The 22,280-nt window shown below is 38.1% G+C and overlaps 1 protein-coding gene across 2 annotated transcripts; it reads right to left on the reverse strand.

Moving 5' to 3' along the window:
* Positions 1–1,260: 1,260 nt before the first annotated feature.
* On the reverse strand, positions 1,261–14,341 carry LIN7C (lin-7 homolog C, crumbs cell polarity complex component). 2 transcript variants are annotated; one of them, XM_082284285.1, is made up of 5 exons: positions 14,296–14,341; positions 9,038–9,156; positions 7,863–7,934; positions 7,307–7,516; positions 1,261–4,794 (listed from the first exon to the last, which is right to left on the reverse strand). In XM_082284285.1, the coding sequence occupies exons 1-5, from the start codon at positions 14,330–14,332 to the stop codon at positions 4,639–4,641; spliced, it is 594 nt and encodes a 197-aa protein (XP_082140411.1). In that variant the 5' UTR covers positions 14,333–14,341; the 3' UTR covers positions 1,261–4,638. The 2 variants fall into 2 exon arrangements, with proteins under 2 accessions (XP_082140411.1, XP_082140412.1); XM_082284286.1 differs by lacking the exon at positions 7,863–7,934.
* Positions 14,342–22,280: the final 7,939 nt, after the last annotated feature.

Genomic DNA, 22,280 nt, shown 5'->3' on the forward strand with positions numbered 1-22,280 from the left:
ATGTGTGACAAGGCTTTTTTTTTTTTTTTTTGAGGAGTGGGAAAGAAACTATTAGCACATATCTGTGCAGACTTATTTTAAACCTTTTGTTACCAATAAAATGCCCAACTTACTCACCCCTACCCCCAAAAATCCCAAAGAACCACACAACAAAAGCCAAAAAGGTGAGGGATACAGAGCTTGTTTTACTTTTCATCATTTTGTCACTCGAAACCTGATGTGCCTCTAAAGCAACAGGAAACAGTAACAAATCAAAACATCAAATTAATTCTAACTTAATTTTAAAGGGCAGTTTTATTGTTTGTTTGTTTTTATTATTAGAACTAGCAGTCAATTTTATCCTGAGGCTCACTTCTGAATCTCAGATGTCTTTTGTTGAGTGTGCCATCTTAAACTCTCCAGACTAGGGACAATTTCTCTGTAAAAGTGAACACTGCAACCTAGACTTTGCTCTGAAATCAGGATTTTAGAAGACAGAGAATCACAGAAACTCAAACTGCTTTGTACTCCCGATTTCCCTGTAATTCCAATGTTTACCTACCAACCATGTCTCACCCCTTCCTTGTATCAATTCAATTCCAACTTTGCTTTTTGACTTACTTCAATGTCATAAGACAGGTCATGGAAACTATTTTTTTTTAAATAAAACTGAAAATGTGTTTTTATTTCCAGTTCAAGTGTTATCAATCATCTACATCAAATATTCACATAATATTTCTGCATGTATTTTCGATTCACAATCCAGCCTACTTAAATTAAAAAAAAAAAAATCAACAAAACCCCAACTGATTTTACATTTAAAACTGCAGCATTTTCTCCTATGTTAATCTCAATTCATAACTCCAGAAACATTTTATTAACAACCTTACAAGTTATCATTTGAAGGACTTACAGAAATTCAGTATCTCATTACTTAAGATACTTGATTCAAACAACTAAAAGATAATATCTGACTCAGAATAATATGCATTGAGTTTATGTAGCTTTCTTCCAAAAAATGCAGGAAGTTCAAACTATTATAGATACCTTATAGCACTCTGTTTTTCTCCGGCAAATCACAAAACGCTGGGTAGAAAATGGAAGGTTCAAAAGCAACCAGGAGACAAACTAATCACAGATTTAAAGTTTCTCTCTTCGGATGCCCACACACATGTGGGTGTTTACGTTATGCCCTCGAGACTATAAACAGCCAATTAAAGCAGTCTGAAACTTATACTCAAAATGGAAAGTCAGAAGAAAAACACACAAACACAGTGCATGTGAGATTGAACTTTTATTTTTCTGTTGATAAAACCCAAAGATCCCTCACAGCAGCAGCAGGTGCAGAAGTTACTTGCAGAAATCATACCTCTTCTTAATCTGTTTGTATACCCAAGTATGACAAGTGTGTATGGACTGCATATTAACACAGTACAGGCACTGCTCAGTAGTAACAGAGATCAAGTTTCTTGGAGTATTTAATCAACCCTGTCCTTATTATGAAAGGGTTCTCATAGTATCAAAGATGATTATCAATTAGTTTTGTTATTGATTTTTTTTTTACTGCAATTTAAAAACATTTTATCAAATTCTACATGTACTATTTATATGCCCAGATACACCTCTCCACATTTTGTAGTAGTTGACAAACCATAACCAAATGCTACAATTCACAATGAAAATGCTACTGCATTTAGCAGCTCTTGCTGCACTAAAGTAAATATTTCATCAGAGTAACAAAACACACCTCTTGTTCAGTAATACAAGGGATACGGTTTGTAAAATGATCATTCCTATCTTGTATCCATACCTTTCTGTAATATATATATAGCTCTAAAACATATCTCTACTAATTAACAATTAAATTAAAACACATCCACAATTGGTCTAACTTGTGATTTTGGTCTCAATACTTTAAACATTAGCTGTTCCACAAAAATATACAGTTCAACAACATGGTTGTATCAGTAACATGAGGCCTTTTGAAAGAGGCCTATGACATAAAACCAACCATGCAATTCAGTGCTCAGTGTCATCTAACTGATAAATATTCATACTGCATTTTCAAATTACCAGTATCTTCCAAATTTCTCTTTGCAGGCTTACCATGCTTACAAACATGCAGAAAGCAATCACATTTCTCACTTGCCCATAGCAATCACATTTTTTTCTTTTTAAATAGGTCAACTGACAAAGCACAAGCTTCAAGGTGTCATTTTTAGATTACTAACCCTTTCCTTTCTTTCACATATCGCTTCATGTGAAATAAGACTAGGGATTAGCCACATAGCAATAACAGCACTTTTCAGTTTAAGCCTCTAAAAATCAAGTTACTAACAGTCAATTAGCATGTACTCATAGCTGCCATACAAGTGAACTGACACCCAGTAGACAATGAAGCTAATTCTTCAAAAGGTGAAGTTTAAAAAATCCCGATCCAAACCCAAACTACACAAGTACAGCATCAAACCTGGTAGATTCCAAAAAGTGGATCTCTGTCCAGAAATTTTCAAAACGGTACACAAAACCCATGCCACCATCAAGCATACATGAGATAAGACATTAATTGTTTATAGATGGAGATGTCCTTATTTAGCAATGGTGATGTAGTACTTCCATAGTACAAATAAGAATCCCCCAAGTCAGAAGCAGTCTGTAATAAAACCCCAGACAAGTCCACATGTCACAGTAACCTGGCATATAAGACTCAGAACATTTTACTCTTATAACAATAACAATCAGTAATTTCGGTACTAACAATTCCAGAACCAATACATTCAATATGCAAATAAGACTACAATAAAAGATACTAAAAAGACAAGAATAGTATGACAATTAATTTCTTTTTAACAACAGAAAGTCAGGGTAACATCTGGAATTCTTTTGCACTGCATTTATATATCTTCTGTTTCTCAATAGAAAAATACATCTAGAGAGTCAATCCACAACTGCATACAGCAATCATGTTTTGCCCTTTAACTGCTTTAAAATTAGTTTAAAGTAATGTAAATTACAGGAATGATTGTTGCAAATTTGTAAATGTTGGCTATTACAACATCATTACATGAGAACACCAACTGTAAATTATTTACAGGAGAGGTAATACAATTTCCAGAGTACTGAATTATAATTTAGCAGAAGTGTAAAAACAATATACTCACCAAAAACATTACAAAATCTGGTATCATTATCAGCTACATAGTAGATTGTGATTAGGTTTTGTAGTTGACATATAACATATTGTTAAGAAAAGTGCCAAAATACTGCTACATAAGAATCTTTTTTTTTTTTTTCAAAAATCAGTCAGCAAAACCCCCTGCAGATTCTATGCTAAGTAATGTCAAAAGAAAACAGGAAAAAAAAGGATGCTGATTGCACAATTATGTCTTATTAAATGCTTTTGAAAAATCTGTAAATTCACTTTCTTGCTTAAAAGTCTGACACAAGACTTACTAAAAAAAATCAATAGAAATACCACCATATATGCTTTTCCAGGGCATTTTAGGCCATTCTAAACCTACACATTCCTCCTGAACTGTGAAACACAAGGAGACTGAAAACATTCTGAAACTGGCTGAACTGCTGAGGATTGTTGTGATCAGTGGAAAAACATCCTGCCGGATGCCACTCGTTACCAATGCAGCCCAGGGCCTGTACTGTGGTCCATACTCTCGCACGTTTTCATTAACAACCCAAGGGATGGGACAGATCACACTCAGTGAACCATTCAAAGGGACCTCAGCAGGCTGGAGAAATGGGCAAACAAGAGTCCCATAAAGTTCAGCAAAGAAAAGTGCAAAGTCCTACACTGGGGGGAATAACTGCCTCCACCAGTACAGACTGGGGGACTGACCAGCTGCAAAGCAGCCTTGCAGAGAACAATAGCAAGCCATGAGCCACCACATGCCCTCGCAGCAAAGAAGCCCAACAGTCTCCTGGTCTACACTGGAAAGAGCACTGCAAAGAGCACTGCAAAGAGCACTGCAAAGAGCACTGCCAGCAAGGGAGGGATTCTTTCACTCTGCTCACTCCTCGTGAGCTGCAACTCAAGTGCTGGGTGCAGTTTTGGGCTCCCCAGTCCAATACAGAAATGGGCATATGAGAATGAATCCAGTTAAGGGCCACAAAGGTGATTAAGTGATTGGAGCATCTTACAGACAAGGAGAAGTTGAGAGAACTGGGATTGTCTCTCTCGCCTGGAGAAGAGAAGGCTCAGGTGATCTTACCAATCTGTGTAAATGCTTGAAAGGAAGGAGTAAAGGAAGAGCCTAACTCTTTCCAGTAGATCTTGTGACTGGACAAGAGGCAATGGGCGCAAGTGGAAATACCAGAAGCTCTACTTAAACATAGGAATGGATCTCCATAGTGTAAGGGAGAGCAAAACACTAGAACAGACTATCCAGAGATCTTCTGGAGTCTCCATCTTTAGAGATGTTTAAAAACCCAGCTTGTCACACTCCTGAGCAACCTGCTCTAGCAGGCCCTCCTCTGAGCTGGGCAATGGGGGATGGACTAGATATAGTCACTCCAACCTCAATTGTTCCATGATTCTATGAAAAGGACAGGGTCTTATGACAGGCATTGGATCAACTGAGTCACAAAGAAACTATAAAATGTAAAAGGAATATATATTTTCTCTTTAAGTTATTGCATACAGTGTTAATTTTGCTGCCTTCGTTTTGCCGATCTCATTTTTTCAAATCTCGACTCCATTTCTTCAAGGACTTTTGGTGTGTATCGCACAACTAATTTAACCTTTCCTTGAGCTGCCTTCAGCAGTTCTACTGCTTTTTCATGGTGTTCACCTTCAACACTCTGTAAAGTATAAACCATTTAGTATTAGTAAAGACACACTGAAAAGAGTTTTTTCTTTTTTTTATACAATTCTATATAAACAAATATATTTATGCATTTATTTATATGTACTCTATTTTCAAGACTGCATAAGGACAATGGCACACAATTTCAGGACTTGTGTTTCAGCAAACCAAGTGATGTGATGATAAAAATGCTAATTAGCATTAGCAAAAGAAGCGCAAAAATCTCTTTATAAAAATAGTGCAAAAATCTTGTTTAGGTTTATGCTGAACAATTAAATTGTGCAATAATAACCTTAGTCAATTATGAAATTACACTTAAAAATAAAAAACCTCAAGAGAATACTTACTTAAAATTTAATATTGGTTTTCTTCTTTTGCATGCATTTTAAATTTAGCAATCACCCTCAATTTGGTTAGTAAGTTGCCACAGACAACTGCAAGATAGCTGCCTTCTTGATGTTACCCTGCATCACAAGGCAAAACAGTGCATACTGGGTACTTGCAATGGAGCAACTAACATAGTGTGTTGCTTATCTTAGTGCTCCACATGTCTCTCAGTAAACACAAGACATTCAAGTTCATTTCCACTAAATTGATTAAGAATAGCCAACTCAGGAAGACCAGAATAAAAATGCTTTCCCAAAACAACTCTCGGAATTTCTTAGAATTATATTAGATCCATCTAATTACAATTTTTAAGCAATGGTTCTCAAAAACTGTATCCAAATATGTATTCTGGGACAGCATATATTTTATCAGCAAAACTTATTTCTCTCAAACTTATTAAACACAATGACGGGACTACTCCAAGCCTACCTCCCACTGGTGCTATTAGAAGCTAGAAGGCAGGTGATGTACCTGTTGATTGGAGGGTTTCCCCGTTACTATAGTTACTCACAGAAAGAAAAACAACAGTTAAAAAAAACCCAAGTTATTTCTCTTCTATCAGACTTAGACAACACATACATTTGAATGTTTCAATTTTTGTTATTCAAGTGGATGTGTAGGCTGTTCTGTTTAAAACTGGTAATAGAAGGTTTGTAGAGTTCTGTTTAATTGTATCAAAACACCTAAAATTCTGGAGTACACTCAAGATCTCCCACCTGAAAAAAATAAACTTGTTTTTCAGTCATATTCCCTGCAGTCTTGGCAGTGGCATTTTTTAGTATTACTAAAGTATAAACTACAATCACAAGAAAATGCCTGTCATGTATTATGATGATAGCATTCCATCTGTAAATATCAGATATCAATGATTTTTCTGAGACTATATTAGTGCTCTTAACAGCAATTTATGCACTCACTGTATTCTTACAACAATTATATATATTTATACATGTGCATGCACACAGAGTCATTGTTAGCTGTACCAACTGCCTGATGATCAGGTTCAGTTTTGGGTGGAGTGGTGGTATTGCTGTCTTTAAGAGATTCTGCAGGTGAGGAAGGACTCGTCTGAAGACAGTTTTGCACCAGTCCTTCAATGCTTCCTAATAACAGAAGGCTAAGGCAAGGACAGTTGCATCACTACAGCTATGATTTCTCTTATGCCTCTTGAAAAGGACAGCTGGACTCCCAGGTAATAGTCAGGAGCCAAGTATGTCAGAGATTTGTGCTAGCCAGGAATTCCTAGAGTACAGATACCCAGTATCTGCACCCAGTCACTATTCCTTTCACATGTCAAAAGCCCCCAGAATCTAGTTTGACCCTCAGTCTTAAAATAAAATTTTGTTTACAGGTGTAATGATGAGAATATTATTTTTAAGCCTGCATAGAGCCTCTCTGGAAATAAAAGCAAGTGTTTGGGAGATATTTACATGCATTTGACTGAAAGCTGTCTCAAGTCAGAGCCTGCCCATAACCTCCTCTTTCCAGCCTCCCTTTGTTTTACTTTTTGTATTGTTAATTCTTCAGAAGAGGATACTAAAAAAAAATCCACATCAGCACTTTAGACATATACTTCCTAAAATACAGTAAAAAGCCCGCTTCTGAAGCTCAGTATAGTTAACTGGAAGGTAAAAAATACCATACAAGGTAACACCACCTTGTAGTTCCATCTCATTACAGCTTTCATCATGCAGTAGCATTTGTACTGGGAAAAATGAGAATCTGGTCAGCCAAAAGCAACATTTACTACTTACCTTAGATGGTGCAGAAAACTCATTTAGTAAAAATCTGCATCATGAAACTTTGAATGATGAAAAAGGAAGGCAGTTTGTATTTCACAAAATTCTTTGACTACATTTATACAACCCATCAGAATCTGGAATACTGACATAGATAGTACAGTTCCTTTTTGAGACAGATAATCAAAGCATTATCTCTCAACTCACAATGCACACAACTCTACAGAAACCTGGGCAAATTGGTTTTGTGAGGACAAAAAGGAAGTATTTTGCCAAGATTAGAAGACAACAAGAAGCTTGTGCCATGCGTATTCTCTGTGCCCCCTCAAGTGGAAACAAGTAGTTACTGCTACATAAAGAGAAGAGAAAACCAGTTCCTACCACTCCATTTACAGAAAGCAGCTGGTCTCCACGTTTCAGGCCTCCATGTCTGTCAGCTATACCTCCAGGGATAATTCGAGAGATATAAATTGGAGAATTTTGTTCTTTGCCTCCCATAATGTTGAATCCAAGACCTTCTTCAGTTTTGGGTAGTTCAACCACTCTGGGATGAGAATGACCTTCACTAGCAGCAAACGCAGCTACCGTGGCCTGTGAGAAACAAGATTTTCTCAATTTTAAGAAATTAAATACAGTCCCTTTAGCTAGACACAGTGAGCAGGCTGAAAACGTATTTTATCTCAAAGTACTTAAATGTTAAGACAAATGAGGTTAATTCCCTACATACTAACACTGGCATGAAAAATTCAGAACTCCAAGAATAAAATTAAAAGGGAAGAAATTTAAAAACAACAAGACTTGTTATATCTTTTAATAACCTGTTAATCTTATCCATTTTATCAGACATATAGATAATATCTTTCTGAATTTGATGTAATCTTCTGCTCCTGAAGTAATGAACTACTGTACTTTATGGAAGTTATAGTTTGGCTTTTACCTTTGCTGTTGCATTAGCTCTAACTTCTGGGCTACTGCTGATATCCACAGTTTCATATACGTGTTCATACACCTTTAGAGGCAAAACAGTTTCAGTATGAGTAAAACAGATATTTTTCTGCTTAGGTAATATAACAAAATATCAGGTGCAACTCAAAAATGTGTAAATTGAAGTACACACCTCTGATGTTACTCCCTGATTCACTACAAGAACAGGCAATCTCACATTCTATGAAGAAAAAAATCTCTCAGCGTTTTTATTGCTCAGTCTCAACCTAAATCTTCCCTCCTTCCACAGTATTCAGACCTCACCATGACTTTGGAAATGCTTATGGCTAGGCTCGCACAGCTGTCTCGAGGCATGATGACTATTTTCTCTTGCTTGATTCAAGCTGGAACTCTTCAATACAGATGCACGCAAAAACACTTAAGCGCAGCTCTTCAAGGCTCCGCTGACAACCCATCCCTTCCCGCAAACTCCCAAATTTTCCTTCAACTTTAGCAACTAATTGAATATCTTAAGAAGAAAATAGGATCGAAAACACAGAGACAATAAGAATATTAATGCTAAGGAGGTACTTGCACTGAAGGCAAACGCACATCTCATCTCCCTGCCAACCATTTGTACTTGCTAAGCAATAAGTACACTGTCCTCAATAGGATGAAAACATTAAGATTACACCTGTGTCTACTAACAGATTTTTTTTTAATCATTCCAGCTGTTATCATCAGTATTAACATCAGCAACAGCAATAGCAAGGCATATCCAATCACCTGAAAGTCTCCAAAAGAATACCTGGAATGAAGATGAGGTGGTGCAAGGCTCTACCTAAAGATGGCATGGATTTGGCTTAAAAATAACACAGGCAATTGGTACTTGGTCTATTCTTACATACCAACTGGATAACATCCTTTTAGCTGCCAGTAAGGACAGGCTCTCCAAATAACCTTTAAGAAGTGATCAGCTACTAAGCCATTATTTTATACACCTATGCTGTCTCAAATTATTTTCTTTTGAAATTACTTAAAAATAAGGTTTGTTCTATTAAGCTCTGTCAATTTAATACGGCTTTACGAAGTTCAAAATCAGCTTACTGCACTGAGCACAAAAAGAAAAAAGTAAATCATACTGGTCTTTTTTAACTGAAGGTAACTGCTTACATCAAGTTAACTTACCTCTCTTACAGCATTACAGAATTCACTTTGAAGGACCCTTTGCAATGCCTGTAGCTTTTGTGGTGGCACTTCTCCACTTCTCTGTAATTTTTCCAGCAATTCAATTGCTCTGCAGATGTCTACAAAAAAAAAAAAAAAAAAAAAAAAAAAAAAAAAAAAAAAGCACTAGTAATGAGGAATGCCTGAGGAATCTCAAGGTATGTTTGGGAGTTGTTTTTTTTTTTAAATTAAGGATGAAGCAGTCTGTGTGTGTGCACTTGCACACACTTTAAAACTACGCTTTAAGTTTTGTTACCCATAAACTATGTATTTACAAAATGCTACAATAAAACACTGTACTTCCAGCCTGTTATAAATCAACCATAGCAACCCAACCCTGTAACATATCTGCAGCTATAACTGCCATATGCATATTGCAAAGACAATCTGATTTTTCTGCAAAGGACCAAAATATTGGTATGTGTACTAAAATATTGGTAGTGTATACTTCATAATTCATCTACTCTTTGGATGGCATTTTGTTAACACCTGCTATAATATTATCAAATATGCTGTCTAACATTCCTTCTATGTTCAAAAATTAGTTCAATAAGGTACACTCAATTCTTCCCCATAGAAGACAGCTGAGAACTATCTGGCCTATTTTTTTCCCTCCTCAAGTGCTTATAAAACCAACAGAACTCCTTTTGATATTCTCAGCTGAGAGATAATATCTCCATAGTCTAGAATCCTGAACTTCAAACCTTGAAATTTGTTCCTAAGAGTTCACATTGTCCATTTTCTCATAAATGCTGCTTTGTGAAACTGAACTCCACGAAGGATTTGATTCCAGACCAGTATGACTCAAGACCGGCATTAAATGCAATGTGACATTCTTTTGGCAGCGCCAGATGAGTAGAATATATTCACATCCCTCACTTGTATTTCCAAACTGTTACATTAGTGATTATTTTGAAACACATGAGTTCTTGAACAGATCTAGAACAGCCTCTCAGAAAAGCAGATAGGAAGGATTACTTTCATTATCACAAAGATAAAAAAGCAGTGATTAATCTACTATATAAAATAATGAACAGATTATTTTAGAACAGGATGAGGTCTGGGACACTTCTATGTCCCAAATGCATTACTTCCTTTTTTCTCTAATTAACCTCTAGGTACTCGTTTTTCATGTGAACACACATCTACTCAATGGTACCACATCAGCACAGAGGACGTGCATTAGCCACAAACTTCTTCTAAAATATGAGTGTAAAAAGAGAGCACTTATAAAACAGGATGAAAAGGCAGTGGGGTGTGCATGTTCTGAAATTACAGTGAAGTGCACCAGCAAGACAGCCCAGGGCGATGTCCTGTCCACTCACGTGAATTATCAGACACATCTTACAAACTACTAGATCAAGACCAGGTTGTGCAGTTGATTAAACAAGGTATACCTTAACCACACAGACTCTTCATCCATGGACTGGAAACAAATCCTTAATGGAAAAACACTCAAGTACTACAGCCATAAGGCTCAAATGATTTCTGAAGATAGTTAACGATTCTGTGTGCCATAAGAACTTGGTGTTTTCTGGCAAGCATTTCCAAGATTTACAAGCATCAGTTATCTAAAGCAAAGCATTATCAAAATCTAAATTATCTACTAATAATCTCATGTTCTACAGAGAACACATTTTACACATGCATACATATTTGCTATCTGTATAATTACAAAATAAAAAACCATGCTTTTAAAGCTTTTTATTTCCAAATACATACTCTGTATTTCATTTAAAATCCAAAACAGTAGGTGAAATTAAAGACATTCTAGATGATGAAAAATCACCAACATTCCTAGTAACCCTTGTGTTCAGCAACAGCAGTACAAATTATCTTAATTCATGAAGTAGCCCACTGATCAGCTTGAAGTAGTATGATCAAATGGCAATCACAGCACTTCCAATCCTACAACACTCCACACAATACTGAGAAATGTCTAGCAAGTATATGAATTACAACACCGCTATCATTTAAATACTTGCAGATGTTTGCAGACAAATGATTATTACATGCACATAAAGACTGCAGTTCCTCGCAGCCATTCTTGAGCCTATGATCCATGAACTATGTTAAGATGTAAGGTGTACAAACTTGTTATCAGTCTGACTAGGATACTGCAAGCAATTTTAAATGGTGACAGCAACCTACTGATACAAGGAGTAGCTGTAGAAATGAAGACTCCAGAACTCTATGTGATAATTTATCTTTTTTTGACCTTCGTGTTTTGTCATTAAATTAGATATGCTTCCTACCTGTATCTCTTAACAGACAAATCATTTAATGACATAGCACTTTTCACCCTAAGGTAAAATTGGTTTGTTTGGAAACCAGCTGTGTCTTTTATTAACTACAGACTAAGAACATAGAATTAGCTTTTCAAAAAGTTATGAGGATACACTGAACTGGATTCATTTTAGACTAAACTAAAGCAAAGGACACACTTGAATAAAAAAAGGGCTTTTAGATCAAAGGACCAAACTATTGCTAGAAAGTACAAACCCAGAGCAGTCAGACATAGCATGGAAGTTAGATCCTCAGAACTCAATAAATCTTTTATCACACCACACGTCCTACTCAGGTAGATACAGACAACAGATCCCATCAGCAGGGCACTTTGTTCCCGGCAGTTATTTCATTGTATGTTATTGAGAGGATCACATTATACCAGTGTGGAAGTGCAATTGAGCAGAACTTTCTTCTACTGAACTGCATTAGGCACCATAAGTCAAAAGCTGGATATTCAATCTATCCCAGCAATATTGCTTTAGGAAAAAGAGTTTTGCTGGGAATAACTGGCAAAACACACCTTCTTTCATTTTTCAAGAAAAGCTTGTTGACTGCTGTGTTGATCTAATTTGCTTCCTCCTGAATTATTAGTTGGAATATGATCAGCTGAAAGATGTCTTCCTCACAATATAAACACTATATCTTAGTCAATTATTCAGCACCAGAGACCAAAATGAATACTATAGAAGTATTCCAATGATGGATTTCAACAAGGATCGATGTAGACGTAACTCCAGAGGTGGACAATTAAAAAAACTGAAACCATAAAACTAACTGTAAAAAGGAATCCATATGTAATGGAAAAATTGCTTTTCTTTTCGCCTTTTCTTCCTTTTTATACCAATTGCCTGTTCTTCACAAATAATTTTTTGTGATCATGGATACTAGATTGAAATCCTGAAAAAGAGAAACATTTAAACTAAAAGAATGTGGGGAGAAAAAGCCAGCAAGATGCTACCAGTCCAAGCATGCGTGAGCAAAACACAGAAAGAGAAAAAACACAGCATCCTCATAGATACTCCCAATTAACCACCTCCACTGCTTATGTTCAAGTATTCTAGATTCCTAAGCTGTATGGAGAGTTATCACGTCACCACTAAACTGTAAGAATAAGTGAAATGTTAACAGTTGTTTCATTCCTGCCCTCTAGTGAATTTGGGTGGTGGTGTTTGCAATGCAGCTTGGAAGAGAAAACAAGAATTTTCAATTGCCCTGGTGGTAAGCATAAGGTAACGATTTTAAATCAGCTAATTTTCTACACTATTCTCTCTTTTCTTATGCTATATGCCAACAACATTAGTAACACTCAGTTTCAAGCTGATTATGACTCATCATCAGGTTATGTGCAGTCAACCCCACACAATTAATAGTTTCTTATTTCTGTAAATAAGGCTCTTGCTTTTGTAGGCCCATTATAAGGTGCTCTCTTTTTCTTCTTTTCTTAAAAAGACCAATATGCCTGAAGACCAAATAACTCCTTTGTTTCATTGATCCCTAAGTAACTCTGCAGATTTGTTTGTTTTCATGGACAGAGCATAGTGGTAGGGTAATGAGGTGAAGAAGGACAGGACCTGAGTTTTAAGTCCGCAGACCTTCCAAGCACAACTAATCCACTGCTGCAGCAGCTGCCCTAATTAACAAGCTTTGGAGTAGAGGGAGTAGATGAGCTGCGGAGTGTAAAGCAAAGACCTTACATAACTCACTATTTACAGGCCAACTCACACATTACAAGTGGTTCACTTGTAGAATGGGAAGCAAGGCTAGCAAAAAAAAGAAAAACTGAGTTCTTCAGGAGGTAACACGATAGTACCAGAAAAATAAAGTCGGTATGTACAGTGTTATACACCTACAGAAATACATCTAGCACCATGGTGGTCCTAGTGGGAATGGTAGTGGGAAAAGTCAGATCATTCAATCACCTATGCTTCACCTAGTTGTTTTCCTTTTCAAAAACATGATTTCTACTTATCAATAATCATTTCCTATGTAAATTTCATTTTCCAATCCCTACTGTTCTAAATACATACCAATAAACCAATCATCTATATTGTTTATATAAGCACACGTGGACCTTACACAGTATCAAATAATCACATTGAAGGAAATTTGTAATTATTTCTTAAAAACTGGGGATAAATGTCACAAATATACTACAGAAAAATACCCGACTATGTTGTATATTTTATCTCTTTTGCTCTTCATTTCAGTCATACACTGCATGTATTAACAATACAAATTAAGCCGGCATACTGGAAAAATGGTGTGAAAACAAACATGAGAGGGTAATAGAGGACAATCATGAACAAGTGTAGAGAGACTCCTGCATGTGTCAGCTATCATCTATAAAAACAAGTAAATTATTATTCTTAATACACAGCTGAGCAGACTGAATTTAGAATTCGAAGAATTCTACTGTGTTCAAGATGAAGTTTCCCCATGAGAGAAACAGAAACCAAGAGTTGGCAGGTTAAGTAAGAGCTGGCAGAAGCGCTGACAGCAGTGAAGGCAGAGCAGACACAGCTACAGAAGGCCTTAAGCGAGTGCACCCATGTAAACTCAGCGGCAAACTGAAACGCGAAAATAGCCTCCGGGGGCTGTATAAAGCAAAGCCGAAGAGTTCGGTCCCACCGACATGCTCGAAGAGCCAGAAGCGACGGAAACTTGTTCAAATCAGGTCAGCTGTTCAAATCAGCTGCGGCTGCGCACGACGGAGAGGAGCGGCTCAGCTCCTGCGCCAAGCCGGGAGAGCGGCACGGCTACCGCTGCCGCCCCGCGGCCTCAGACCGGGCCGGGGAACGGGGGTGGACGGCCAGGGAGTCGGGACAGCATGCGGCTGCGCGACGGGGGCGGGCCGGGCCAGGGGCTCCACCGCCGCCGCCCGCCCGCAGCAGAGCGGAAGGAGCGCCCGTCCGGGCCGCGAGCGCGCTCACCTCGCTCCAACCGCACCGGCTCGCCCAGCGCCGCCATCTCGTCCTGCCTGCGCCGGCGGAAGTGACGCGGCGCTGGCGGAAAGGCGCGGCGCGAGGTGGTGCGGCGGCCTAGTCACGACAGTGGGGGCAGTCGCGGTGTCGCAGCCCGTGAGGGGCGTGCGGGCCGCTGCGCTGCTCAGCCTGCGTGTGCACAGCAGTACGGACAGTGCAGGCCAGCAGCGAGTCCCTGCGGAGGCCGGCAGCTGCCTGACTACCCGCCAGTGTACCGGGACATTAGTCCTCTGGACTGTGTGGTGGCCGAATCCTGCTGTGAATTTCAGTAGAAAATGTTCTCTCCGGTTTTTGTCCCATCCTTTAGCGTGAAAGAGGACTATTTACACGCTAAAAACACCACACTGATCTTTCTGTGCACCCAGAGTGCTCCTGGAGATGGAATATACACGTGTTAAATATGTAAATAATGTTAAATATACATATATACACACACATCTAGAGAGAAATATATACATAATATACGTTGTGTTATGGGTTGATAAGGGGGGAACAGTAGATGTTGTCTACCTAGACTTCAGCAAGGTTTTTGACACTGCAGAAAACCCAGTGTCCACAAAGGAGACAGAGGACTCCAGCAACTTTACTCGAATAAAGGGAGAGAGACCTAGTGACCTCTAGAGGTCTCTCTCTCTGTTTGAACGAAGTTGCAGGACTCTTCTGTCTCCTTTGTGGACACTGGCTTTTCACAGCGTGATTTTCTGCACAACACTGCATAACATCCTCATAGATAAGCTCAGGAAATACAGGTTAGAGGAACGTACAGTGAGGCAGATGAAGAATTGTCTGAAGGGCAGAGCTCAGAGGGTTGTGATCAGTGGAGCAGAATCCAGTTGGAGACCTGTACTCGGGGCGTTCCCCAGGGATCAATACTGGGTCCGGTCAGCCTGTTTATCAACGGCCTGGATGAAGGGATAGAACACACGCTAAGCAAGTTTGCTGACAATACAAAACTGGGGGGTGTGACTGCTACACCCAAAGGCTGTGCTCCCATTCAGGGGGACCTTGATAGGCTGGACAGTTGGACAGAGAGAAGCCTAATGAGGTTCAACAAGGACAAGTGTAGGGTCCTGCACCTGGGGAGGAATTAATCCAAGCACCAGGACAGGTTGGGGGCTGACCTGCTGGAGAGCAGCTCTGCTGAGAAGGACCTGTGAGTTTTGGTGGATGACAGGTTGACCACGAGCTAGCAGTGCATCCTTGCAGTCAGGAGGGCCAGTGTTATCCTGGGGTGCATTGGGAAGAGTGTGTCCAGCAGGTCGAGGGAGGTGATCCACCCCCCCTCTACTGAGCCCTAGTGAGTGTTGTGTTCCCTACTGGAGTGTTGTGTTCAATTCTGGTCTCCTCAGTTCAAGGAAGACAAGGAGCTGCTGGGTCCATCCATCCAGCTACAAAGATGGTGAGGGGTTCTGGAGCATCTCTTATGAGGAAAGACTGTGGGAGCTGGGCCTGTTAAGTCTAGGGAAGACTGAGATGATCTCATCAATGCATATAAATATGCAGATGTGAAGAGGGTGGTGCCAGATTTTTCAGTGGTGCCCAGTGACCAGACAAGGAGCAGTGGCCATAAATTAAAACACAAAGTTCCACGTCAACATGAGGAAGAGCTTCTTCATGTTAAGGCTGGCAGAGCACTGCAATAAGCTGCCCAGGGAAGTCATGGAGTCTCCCTCTGGAGACATTCAAAAGCCACTGGGACAAGTTCCTATGTAACCTGTTCTAGGTGATCCTGTCGCAATACAGGGCTTGGACTGGATGATCCCTAGTTGTCCCTTCCAACCTCAACTATTCTGTTATCCTGTGATTATTATACTTTATGCTTTGTATTATATATTACAATATTGTATTATTTAATAAATACAATAATACATTAATATAAAATTAATAATATACAGTGAACAGTTATATCTATTATGTATAATAGATATATTTTTATATGTACATATATAAATATTGTTCTGCCTGTGTGAAATGCCAGATGTGTTTTATATTTCCTGTTTAGCACTGGTTTAATCTCTTTGTGGGGCTAATGTGTTGAATTTACCATCTGTATTAAATCACTGCAAGTACAAGCATGACATACTGTGTGAGTTTCTTCCAGAAAAGAGTAGGAGACTACTTCAGAACATGTATTTATAGGCTCTTAATTTATTCTGAGGGTATGACTCTTCCCATTTGCCTTTGATTTTATCTGCATTTTGTATTTTTCGCTTTGAAAGAGAATAGTTTTCAACAGGTCTTCAAAGTGTCCGCCAATGTGGCAGTGATGTACTCGCTTCATTCTGTGATTTATTTTAATGTCAGTTCCTCCCAGTTTGAGAGATGCTGCATGTGCATTTCAATGAAAAGGTCATACAAATGGAATTTTGCAGGTGAACAGAATTAAATCCTCATAGACTAGTTTCTGGTGAGAAAAAGTATTTTAGCAGCTAGAATCGTAGAATGCTTCTGGAATAAAATCCAGATGTTTCTATCAGTGGTGCAGGAACTACTATTCTGTTAGAAGTGATTGAAATTTTAAACAACCTGCTCAGACTTTGGACAGATTAGCCTATGGAGAAAAATGAGTGTTCAGCAATATTTCATAAATCCTAAGACTTTTCCAGAGGACGTGTACAAGAATACATGCTTAAACACATCTTTAAAGTGCTATTATTCTGACTTCAGTAATGACTAAAAATTCAGAAGTTAAAGCAGCTGCTTTAAATTTCCTGTAGACCCAGTGAACTGGACAGTGACATTACAAGAATAAGAAAATCTGAAAAGCAAATTTTAAGTAGTGCTTCCACTGTCTACTTGACAGCACTCTCCAGCTTAAACCATATCACTTCAGGAGTTTGCACTGATTTATACCTGCAGAAAAAAACCCAGCAAAACAAACCAAAAAACCCAAACCAGAACAAAGCTTGGGTTTATAGGTTGTGATCTTTGAAGAATATTGATAATGTTATTGTTAGCAGTAGACAGGCTTCAAATTCCAGTTGAAGAAGTGGAATGCCAGTGCAGGACCACAATGGAAAGAAGAAAAATAGGGCTACAGGCTATACAGAAAAAGAAAAATCCATGCATACCCACTTGCTTTTTCTTTTCTGAGGTAATATTTAAGCATGATGCTGCATTTTTACAGGATTGCCTGATTTTTGCAGTGGTGCTTTAAGTTACAAAGCTAGGCATTGCTATGGCAGAAGTATTTTAGTGTGGTTTTTATCTTCAAATAAAAAAAAAAAAAAGTACTTAAAGAAATAGCCACTGTGTAAGTTACAAGTCTATCTTGACCCATTAGAAGAGAATGAACTTCTCAGTCTATAGCATGCTATATTTTTCTCAAGAAAAATTTTATCTGTAACTGGATACCAACTGATTAAATATTAACGTGACAAGCTCTTTGTGCCATTTTAGTCAGGAAATCCTGGTAAGTGTTTGGAGGAAAAAAAAGGTCTCAGAAGTAATTCCCAAAGAGTGGGGGATGCTTCTCTGGAATTAATAGGTAAATAGCTTTGTATTTGCATACCAGAAGCTGAGAAGCATGAAAAAGCTAAGCATTAAACTTTAATTGATGTATTTTGCTAACTATAATGAAATTATAATTTAGACCCTTTTGTCTGTGTCACTCAAGCTCATGACATTTTTACCAGTGTTACTTTACTTGTATCTTTATTGATGAATTAGCTTAGGTGTTACCAGCTGCACTTTAATGCCACACAAAATACTGGTGGTATAGGATACATCACTAGGATGTCTGGCTGACACTCTAGAGTCGTTGCTGAAGGACTACCATGAATCAAGTGATACAGCCTAGGTTGTTGTCCCAGTTTGAAAGCAAACCAGTGAGAGACTTGAAATCAGAACTACAATTTAATAGGAAAATTAAAAATAAATGCAATAGTACAAAAACACTGACAGAGTCAGGATACAACCTGATACCCTGTTAGCCAGAGTGGTGGTAGCAGTCCAATTAAATGGTGGCTACAGTCCTCTTGAGGTGATAGATGTGGTTCTGTTGAAATGGTGATCCTGTAGAAGGGTCTGGTCTTCCTCTGACAATCCAGTGGTGGCTACAGAGCTCTTGTCCTGTAGGAATCCAGTAGGAAAACCTGGCTCTGATGTTCCAAACCTCAGATTATATCCAGGTAGGAATGCTTGGTTCCTCCCCCTGGGCGGAGCATCTCACAATGGGATGATGTAATTTTGTGAGTCATGCAGTGAGGCTTGATAGCCCATTAAGAGAAAAATATCTCTCCGGAGAGAGTTAGAAGATAAAGAACACTGCCCCACCTGGTTTTAACAGCTGGCTCATTAACAGAAGATACTTCCCGGAGGGAGTTACCAGGGGTGTGTCACAGAAGAGATAAAGAATACTACCTCACCTGGTTTTAACAGATGGTGATAGAATACATACTTTCGGTTATTTCTTACATTGTAACCTAGGACAGTTGTCATTGGAAAATAGTTGCATTCCCAGTCAAAGAGAAAGTAGAAATCAGTCTCAAGTGTAAGATAATTTAAAATGAGAGTACAGTTTGCTTTAGGTGAGAAGTCTTGGTGTGTAAGAAGTGAATTCATAACTAAGAAGATGAGCTTTCTTTATAGATGAATTTGTAAGGTTTTGATCTTTTTATAATAGTGTCCTACCAGGCAGCCAAAAATGTGGCCCTTTTTTTCCTAGATGTTAGACACAGGTGAATGCAAACATGACAGGATATAGTCTATTATTACCTAGGCAAAATGCAGGTAGAACAATGGTTCAAGAGACTGTGTTCACTTTCTTTCACGCTTCTCCTCAAATACAAGATCTGGAGTCAAGCTTCTCATGAGAAAGAGACACTCTTTAAAGCTGTGCAAGCAGTCATTCTCATGAACACCATCATCATCATCGTCATCCTATGAGAAGAATAAGAATATTGGAAGAGTAAGAAAATCACATGAATTGTGACTAGCTTTGTCTCCATATAATTCTATCAGTGTATATATAAACTTTCATCTTAGTTCTGTTGGAAACTAGAACTTCCCCTCTCTTTGGACCTATATATGTGTGTTGCTGTATATTCTTGTATTAACAGGACTAATCCATAGTGGTCTTGTAGCTAGGTAGTATTTTCCTTCACATCCAGCTGACATGAATTTAGTTAGAAGGAGAGTCTGTAAGATTCTTCAGATGCTGAAGAAGACATTGGAACACAGTTTTCTAAAATTTCATCATTCCAATAACAACTTTAGAGTGTAACAGTGCTAATCAGTGTATTATTTTAATGCACAGATAGTACAAATCACACCCCTGCAGCATTTATTTACATATGTGTTTTCACATTTCAAAGTGCTTTCAACATTTTTAGGCAAGTATTAAGCCCAAAGGGAATTTTATTTATGTTATTACTTAAATAATTACCTAGCTAATTGCTGTAGAAGGTATGTATGTGCCCAGTTACCTCTCAGGAGGAAATGACAATTTTGTAACACAGTACACCAATATGAAAAAAAAAATTGACTAGTAATGGGTATCAGAATATGTGCTTATAAAAATTGCAGAGGACTCTTTGCTGTCCACGAAAAACAATGTCTCCTCGGGAAACCTGAAAGGCTTAATTAACCATGATAGGACTTTTATTTATGATTCATGGCAGAGAAGAGAGTGCAAATTCAATTTTTAGGTTATCAAGACATCTCTTGCCATAGGACTATGATGTTGGTAGAATTTTATTGCCTTAATACCACTGAATTTAATCTCTTTAAATCATTAACAGTTGAATTACTATTTTCAATTTCAGCAACACTTTGATTCACTGACCTAGTCCAGGGTGAGTTTCATGGTCTGCCACACACTGTGATTGATTGCTATTGTCCCTGTCAAAGTTCAGGTGTTTGTATCTATAGAAGGACTTAGTACCTTCTTGGTCATGCAGATAACTAGCAATTTTTTCTGTCTTCATATGACAGAAGATATTTTTGCTCTGCTACATGTTACAGAATATGCATTTTGATAAACCTCTCTCACACTGGTTGATTAACATGTAGTAAAAGTTCACTGTTTTATAAGTGTCACCTAATCTCCATTTGAATTATTTTTTCCACATAAAATTTGATTATGTGAGTTGTCTCTGAATTTTTCTAGTCACTCCTGGTGAATGTGGGAGCACATAGCAGATATATAGAGAGCTCTGCCTGTTGCACTTTTTAAAAATCTTGTCAGTGTCAAACCCTGCCCGCCCCCAGCCTTTTCTATAGATGAAAATGCTGTTTACTGATGACAGAACTGACAGAAGCAGTAAAGTCAAACTGTAAAGTCAGTGATGCATCTAAGTGCTAATTACGATTAGTACTCAGAAATAATTAAATGCATCTGCTTTGTTTCAGAGGAAAATAGTTCATCTTGCAAATGTTCTTTTTTAATAAAATACACAGTATCTATGAAAGACCTCATACAGATGAGACTTGATGCATCATCTTCGTCTTTTCCAACCTAGTTGATTTTGTATTTCTGTCAATTCTGTGAGACATACCTTACTGTATGATGTAGTAAACAGACACCGTAGTACAGCTCTGCAGGAACCACTTCACCATTAAGTTTTGAAGAAGAGCAAACTTCTATTTACAAAACAGGATACTATTATATATTAATAATATTAATATATTATTATGCATTAATAGTATTATCAAATAGTTTAGTATTCCATAAAGAACCAAAATCTCCTTTCCAACATTAGTTTTACCGAACTTACCATTTTCCATATGCAAGTGGTCATAATACAATAATTTAGCTGGCACAGTTCTCACCTATAAGCAGATTTTCCTTGGTAAAAAATTGAAATTATTTAGGGAATGAAATTGTATTAATTGGTGAATTTCAGAAGAAAAAGAGAATGTTTCATTTCACCTTGAATGGGATAGGAATGTTTTTGAAAGGACTGTTTGTAAGTTGTGTCTTTCTGCAGAGTCACAGAGGTCAGTTAATATTGAATTAGTAACATTTGCTTGCCTTTCAAGTGTTTTTCTTGTTTAAGTAACCTACGACACAAAGCAGTGGGGAAATGTGGCGACTTAAAAAGATACTGTATTTTACTTTATGAAAAGTTATTTGAACCCTTAAAGTTTTGATTTTACTTTAAAAAAGAACTAGTGTTGAATTGAAGCTACCCAAAATAGATTTGGCAGAATAGCCTTTTGTTAGGAGTCTATAAACATACTGAATCTCTTTCTGCTTTCATCACTGGAAGCAATGTGTAGCCTTAGCCTCTGGGAAGGCTGACCGAAAGAAGAAACTGCCTCTGCACTATGCTCTACTTCCTTACTTGAACTTGGCAGAGCTTTTTGAGTGGGAAAGGGGTGGAAGCTGCAAATTCAGTGTGTGTCCTGCACAAATACAGGCATGAGTTAGCAGTGAGTTCCAAAGTTCAGTTTTTATTGAACTATACTCTGCAAGGAAATAGTTCATAAGGGGAGGATGTTTCCTGCTAAAATATAATATAAATATCCATAAAGCCTTTCATAAAGACACTTAAGGAAAACTTTCCAGATCTTGATTATCACAGATGTTACTCAATACCCATCCTGCCAGGGGCAGGAAAAAGAGATTCCCTCTCTTGCTTCTGAGAAGAACGACATTCCTTCCCATGGGGCAAGCATGTTGGATGGAGTGGCTGGGTGACACTGGTCCTGACAGGAGGCAGTAATTTGGGTGATGTAGCTTTGGTCAGGTTGAGCTGTGCACTCTCTCTTTCATGTACTTTTATTATTAATATTGTTGCTATTACTGTTCATTTTCTTATCTCATTGCTGTTTTCAGTAAATTGTTCTTATCTCAGCCTGTGATCTTTGCCTTTTGTTCCTCCAATTCTCTAATCCACTGCAGTGGAGAGGGGTAGGGGAAGAGGGTGGAGGGAAAGAAGTGAGTAAACGATGTGAAGTTTTGGAGAGTCTCAGTGGGGGCACTAAATTTG

Source organism: Coloeus monedula (genome assembly GCF_965178545.1).
Source record: "Coloeus monedula genome assembly, chromosome: 6".
NCBI classification, from domain to species: Eukaryota; Metazoa; Chordata; class Aves; order Passeriformes; family Corvidae; genus Coloeus; species Coloeus monedula.

What these genes read in the sequence shown, in the direction of transcription:
- LIN7C (XM_082284285.1), bottom strand. Translation starts at nt 14,332, where the DNA reads ATGGCGGCGCTGGGCGAGCCGGTGCGGTTGGAGCGAG. An exon ending in GCCGGTGCGGTTGGAGCGAG is followed by an intron (nt 9,157 to 14,295) that starts GTGAGCGCGCTC and finishes TTTTTTTTGTAG; the next exon opens with ACATCTGCAGAGCAATTGAA. An exon ending in TCTGTAATGCTGTAAGAGAG is followed by an intron (nt 7,935 to 9,037) that starts GTAAGTTAACTT and finishes TTGCCTCTAAAG; the next exon opens with GTGTATGAACACGTATATGA.